At 42.5% G+C, this 6,000-nt stretch overlaps 1 protein-coding gene across 1 annotated transcript; it reads left to right on the forward strand.

Annotated features, from left to right (window-relative positions):
- Positions 1–678: 678 nt before the first annotated feature.
- On the forward strand, positions 679–5,770 carry LOC133894941 (protein NCA1-like). Its single transcript, XM_062335142.1, has 8 exons — positions 679–971; positions 1,505–1,844; positions 1,933–2,161; positions 2,306–2,451; positions 3,421–3,508; positions 3,586–3,732; positions 5,083–5,232; positions 5,321–5,770. Exons 2-8 carry the CDS (start codon positions 1,513–1,515, stop codon positions 5,366–5,368), a joined length of 1,140 nt encoding a protein of 379 aa, XP_062191126.1. The 5' UTR covers positions 679–971; positions 1,505–1,512; the 3' UTR covers positions 5,369–5,770.
- The last annotated feature ends 230 nt before the right edge of the window (positions 5,771–6,000 follow it).

A 6,000-nucleotide genomic window follows, 5' to 3' on the forward strand; every position in this document is an offset into this window, starting at 1 on the left:
CCCACAGCCTAGCTCACATACTCTTCTTCGTCCAAGAGCTCAGGTAGAGTGTTTGTTTGAGGGATATACAGCGTGTGGTCGCGGGATTGGATGACATGGCACTCACCACACTGTTGGATAGCTGGACGTGGTCTTATATGTGCCTTCCCCGTGACTCATCTTGATCGTGATCACTCATGCTTGTACCCCTCTCTTTCTCAAGAAAATTCTATCTACGTGTCATCCCATAAAATAAACTTCTTTGAATATCACTGCTTCTAATTTTTATTTATTTTTTGCTACTATTATTCATTTGACATATAGAAAAAGATACATTTGGTCTCGAAAAGAGGAACCGAGCTAAAAAGAGATCAAGTGCATAAGGCATCTACTGGTGAACTCTGTGTCCCATGCCTTGAGGCCGTGCGGGTCGGGCTTAGGCTTGGTGACAGACTTGATGGTATGGGTGGCTAGCGTCACGGGACGAGGTGTTTGCCTCTATGGCGATGGCATCCGTGGATCTTTCTTCGATAACTGTATACAAAATCACTATCCTTTTGAGTAAATATATTTTTTATAGGTTAAATAGGCGTTAGTGATGTAAAAAGAATAAAAATTAGAAACGATAATATTTAAGAAAAGTCCGTTTCATGGAAGACACGTAGGGAATTACTTGTCCCCCACCCCCAAATAGCGACATTGCCCACCTTTTTGGAAAGAATATTGCCGTCGCGTCGATCTCGTGGCCGCCGCCGCCGCCGCCGCGCGACCTCACCTCGTCCAGGAACGCGTGCGCTTCCGTCCGCGCCGCGCGATTCGCCCTTGTGGTCTTTCGAGTCCACGTGCGAGACAACGCCGGCGGCGGCAGCAGGCGAGCGGGCCAGTGAGGTGGCAAGCGTGCGCCGGGGGCAGCGGGGCTTGCGCTGAGCGGTGGCCGCGGGCGAGCGGGAAGGTGCGGTGGCCGCTACGCACTACGGCGAGCAGCCGCGGAGGTGATTGAGATCCTCTTGAAACTCCCCTTCAATTTGTTCAAACTCTCTAAAATTGAAATTACTTTTCTAACTTGGCCGATACTCTAATGAAAATCCGAAATCTAGGCTTTCAAACTTGTGTTCCAATGCTCAACCTCCTCCGTAACGTGCTTCAAAATTACTGAACTTACAACGCCGGTCGACCCAACAAGTCAACCACAACCAAACGACTCAATGCTTGCTCACCTCGTTTATGTAATCTACTGTTCTATTCATCCAAATTGTTGCTGTAAGCACTCGGATCGCTAGAGCTTTGCTTTCCCAACACCAATATCCTAGGGTTTGCCTGCCCGGTCGATTAGGTCAACAATCTTACTCTCACCGTGTGGCTGGTTTGGGGCCCAATCTGTTAGGGTTTCGCTTCTAATCAGCTTCTGTACCAATACCACGATTGTACTTATGCATTCATGCATAGAGAATTTCTTTTATATCATTCATACGATAATTTGGTGCTCCGCATCTAAGAAGTCTTGCTACTTGTTTCAATTTTACAGGAATAATCATGGCTTCGCTCTTCCCTTTGGCGAGAGCTACAACCGGTGGCGGTGTATGCCCTGTGAATTCCGATAAGAGCAGCGCTGGGGTATGCCCTGCAAAATCTGACAAGAACATCAGCGGTGTATGCCCAGTCACCGGTAAGGACCACGGTAGCGAACAAAAGGAAAGTACTAACCATGCCAAAGAAAAGATCACCGATCCTCGTGTGGTGCCGGCAAAGTGCCCATTTGGCTATGACTCCAACACGTTCAAGCTGGGCCCGCTTAGCTGCATCATCTGCCAGGCGCTGCTTCATGAAAGCAGCAAATGCAAGCCCTGTTCCCATAAGTTCTGCAAGTGTGTGTCCTGTGTTTCACATACAGATCAAATGCACTTCGTATTTCATTCCTTGCTTGAATAGGTTCGTACTGGTTTTCCTTGGCAGGGCATGCATATCATGCTTTAAGGACTGCCCGCTGTGTGGTGCTGATATAGAGGGGATTGAGCCTGACACTGAGGTTCAAGCCCTTGTTGATCGCTTCATTGATGGCCATGCCAGAATCAAGCGGTCGCATGCTTCAGGGGATGCGGAAGCAGCAGCTGGCAAGAACAAGGTGATATATGAGGATGTTTCCATGGAGAGAGGAGCTTTTCTGGTGCAGCAAGCTATGAGGGTCGGTAATTAAGTCAACTGCATTAGCCTCTTACGTTGAACTATTGAGCCTGTAAATTTTGCATAATCAAGTATTCCCCATTCTGTACTAATTTATGGATGAGGTTGATTGTTATAACAATGCTTTTGACTATTGCATCTCCAGGCTTTTCGCGCACAGAACATTGAAAGTGCTAAATCGAGGCTCAGTATGTGTGCAGACGACATCAGGGAGGAGTTGAAATCTTCAGAAGATAACCTAGACCTATGTTCTCAGCTTGGAGCTGTGTTAGGAATGCTCGGGGACTGCTGGTATGTCTGTTCGCCCTTGACTATTGCCCATTATTAGTTGTTCCCATTTCAGCAAACTAAGAAAATACTACTGAGAGTCAAACTAGGAAACATAAACGCTATTGGTCTAAAACACCAGATCTTCTTACCAATTATTAGCTTAGTATATAGAAGTGTGATGTTTTGGACTCTAAAAGAGCCGATTCTAGTATAAGAAAGCATATCTGCAAGAGTCTTCCCTGCAGAAATTACATTGATATATTGACTGTATATCAAGCTAAGTTTGTGCATATTTCTGCCTATTCAGAGAGCAATCCTTGTTCATGCTACCATGTATTCTAGTATCTGAATGTTCCAAGTTTTAACTAGCTGAAACCATTTCTGTTGAAGAAAGGAAAAATCTCACTGTAGGCAAGTTTATCATTGATTTTACGAAACAATGTTGTGTTTTGATGCATGTCTACTTTATTTTTGGTTGGGAAATTCGATGAATCATTTTGAACAACACAGTTGGTACGAACTGACTTGATGCAGTTTGTGGTTTCTAGTAGGGTTCTGGTCTGATAGTTATGCCAGTCACAGGCTAGTTGCAACCTGTTTGGATGGTATTTTTGCAAAAAAAAAGAAAAGAAAGTTAAGCTACCCTGTACCAGGCATCCTGTAGGGTTAATCACAGGTTGAAGGTTTGTGTAGTAGGCTAGTAGCCAGCTAGCATGATCCTGGTCAGGATGTCTAGCCACCTTGTTCAAAACACAGGGTTTGTGATATGTCTTTGAATCTCTGATGATTTTTTTTGCTTAATTATCACTAGTGAATATTTACTCTTATCGTTGTTATTATTATGCCTCAGCTTCATCGAATCATCGTTTTGTACTGCTTTCAATATTGATTACACATCATCAGCTGTAACACTTAGATCTTATTTTGCTTAATTTTTTAATCACTGAACTCATTCAACACTGCATCCTTATCACTGTACTGTGTTTTCAGTCGGACCTTGGGAGATGCTCCTTCAGCAATCACTTACTATGAAGACAGTGCTGAGTTCCTTTCGAAACTACCCACAAAAGATCTTGAGGTTGTATTCAGTTTTAGCATAATTGTAATAACATAACAAATACCTTCTGCTCATTTAGCTTTTACATTCATCTTCAGTTGGTTCATACTCTCTCTGTTTCACTAAATAAAATTGGAGATCTTCGATACTATGGCGGGGACCTCCAATCTGCAAGAAGTTATTATGCCCGTTCATTGGATGTTCGCAGAAATGCAGTAAAAGAACACTCAGCAGTGGCTTCTCAGGTATGTTGTGTGCTGTAATTTGTGAATAAGCATAAATGCTAACGAGATAATTACTTCTTAGAAGGAACCAGACGCATCCTTCTCTTTTACTCTCTAGTTGATTGGGGGGGGGGGGGGGGGTGTTGTAGGGATGAACGTGCCAGCATTGTTGGGTGACATGACATGGACTGGAACACTTTTGTCTTGCATACTGCAAAGGACCTGTGTTACCCGGACACCCGTGCCCAAAAATTTTTGCCGAGTCGGACACTCGCGTATCTGTGTCGGATTCCAAGTGGTATTTGGCGTGTCCTATATTTTTTTGCCAAATCGGACACCCCGACACGAGTCGGACTCCGACACCCGCACCCGTGTCCATGTAACACAACAAAGGACTGGTACTCATGGACATGCACACAACACAGAAACAGTATAAGGAAAAGGATAGCCTGGGTCCCCTGACACAACAATCTTGTTATCCGAAGGAAATTGCTTTCTGAGGAGTACATTGGAAGACCGTACTTGAACTACAGGTTACTATAAAGTTTACATATGATAACTAAAGATTTGTCTGACAGCTGTGCTAAATTGAGAGACTTAGTGACAAGCATCGTGCTGCAATTGATCTTCTCTACATGTTATTTAGAAACCCAACTAACAGATAAATGCAGAGCTGTTGAATTTTTTCCTTGGGAGTGCCACAAAAACAAATGCATTTGGTGTCTGGTTTTCAAAAAATTTGGAGGTAGCTACCTGCTGTATAGAGTCGCTTTGTTTGCCTGCAAAATCAATAGTAAATACACAGTCACATAGATATCTAGTTCATCTATACTATGCTACAATGGAAGTGATGGGATAGGAAGGAGGGAAGGAGAAAGAAGTTAGCAACAAAGACTAAATTATCTGGAATAATTTGCAAGAGAGAACATTTAATGTACTTCTGAAGAAAATGCAAGTCTTTCTTAATTGGATAGTGGCAAGCTTCTGTACTTTTTGACGTTTTCTTCTTTAATGTATGACTTTAATAAATCATCTTCAGTCAAAGTATGAAAAATCTGCTTAACTGCAGATGTTTTGTCAAGTCTGTCCTTGCTTGGATCCAAAGGTGTCTATTTTTGGGACTATCTGCACTGCTTACATTGTGAATATTAGATATTTTTTCTTGCATTTAATGCTTTTGCACAATATATCTCTGTTATTTATGAAAATGTTCTTTTTGAGGATATTTTGAACAGGCAAGCTTCATTTTAAGTTTTTAACTGTTTCTCTTAGACCCAAGCCGATGCATACATCAAATAGGTTATTCAGTGTGGTCCTTTTAGCTTTAGGTATATGTGTTACCATTTCTTAATTAGCAACTGTTGGATGTAGGTCATTGATCTAGCAACTTCTCTTGCAAAAGTTGCGGATGTGGATATAAATCTTGGGAATGAAAGCGCCGCAGTTGAGGGCTTTGAGGAAGCAATTCAATGCCTTGAGAAGTTGAAACTGGATTCTGAACAAGCTAGTCTTGAGCAACGAGTAGCTATTTTTAACCCTTGTTATACCTCGTCTGACCCTTACACCCCTATACTTTATTTGAAACTAACCTTGTTTTCTACTTTTGCAGCGCCTCTCGGTTCTTGACTTTCTACGCAACCAGTTGGCTGATAAGTAAGACACATGGTCATCCAAAGAGTGTACCAACAGCAGATGTCTTCTCCTGGTAATGGTGTTCAACTTTACTATTCTTATGCCTACGGAAGGAGTTGCTCCAGCCTCCAGAAATGGTGATTAGCGTCTGTACCACCACTTGAAAGTTTGCCGCGACACAAATAAATAATCTAGCATTGTACATGTATCTTGTGTCAGCTAAGCAAGGAGAGTTCTCTTACTGGCTGCCAATATGCCCAGGAGTCCAGGCTCTCTGGTCTGTCCCTTTCTTAACCTGAAACTGTACTTAAGATGAAACTTCTGGGAAGCTTCTTCTTGTTTACCATGTTACGTGTGAATACAAATCCCGTTGTATATTGACAATAAGACAGGGAAATAATAAAGCATGGCCCTTTTGTTTCTTTTAGAGATTCCCAGATCAAGCTATTTGCATATTTTAGTGGGGTTCTGGTAATCTGGATCAGGAATCTCAGAAGTCAGAAAGAATTTCATGTCTTCATCCATGTATATCTTGTGACATAAGAGTCTGAGTCTTTGACCATTAGCCAGGTCTTGCTTGGCAAAGATCCACTGCTAGCTGATGCAAATTTGACTTGTGCAGAATACAGCTAGTCTTCGTCGTTGTTAAATGTTTGA

Source organism: Phragmites australis, chromosome 2 (assembly GCF_958298935.1).
Source record: "Phragmites australis chromosome 2, lpPhrAust1.1, whole genome shotgun sequence".
Taxonomy (NCBI): Eukaryota; Viridiplantae; Streptophyta; class Magnoliopsida; order Poales; family Poaceae; genus Phragmites; species Phragmites australis.

Excerpts from the sequence above, each read along its gene's own strand:
- LOC133894941 (XM_062335142.1), top strand. The coding sequence starts at position 1,513 with ATGGCTTCGCTCTTCCCTTTGGCGAGAGCTACAACCGGTGGCGGTGTA. Across the intron at positions 1,845-1,932 it reads TGTTCCCATAAGTTCTGCAA|GGCATGCATATCATGCTTTA; the intron begins GTGTGTGTCCTG and ends TTTCCTTGGCAG. Across the intron at positions 2,452-3,420 it reads GGAATGCTCGGGGACTGCTG|TCGGACCTTGGGAGATGCTC; the intron begins GTATGTCTGTTC and ends CTGTGTTTTCAG.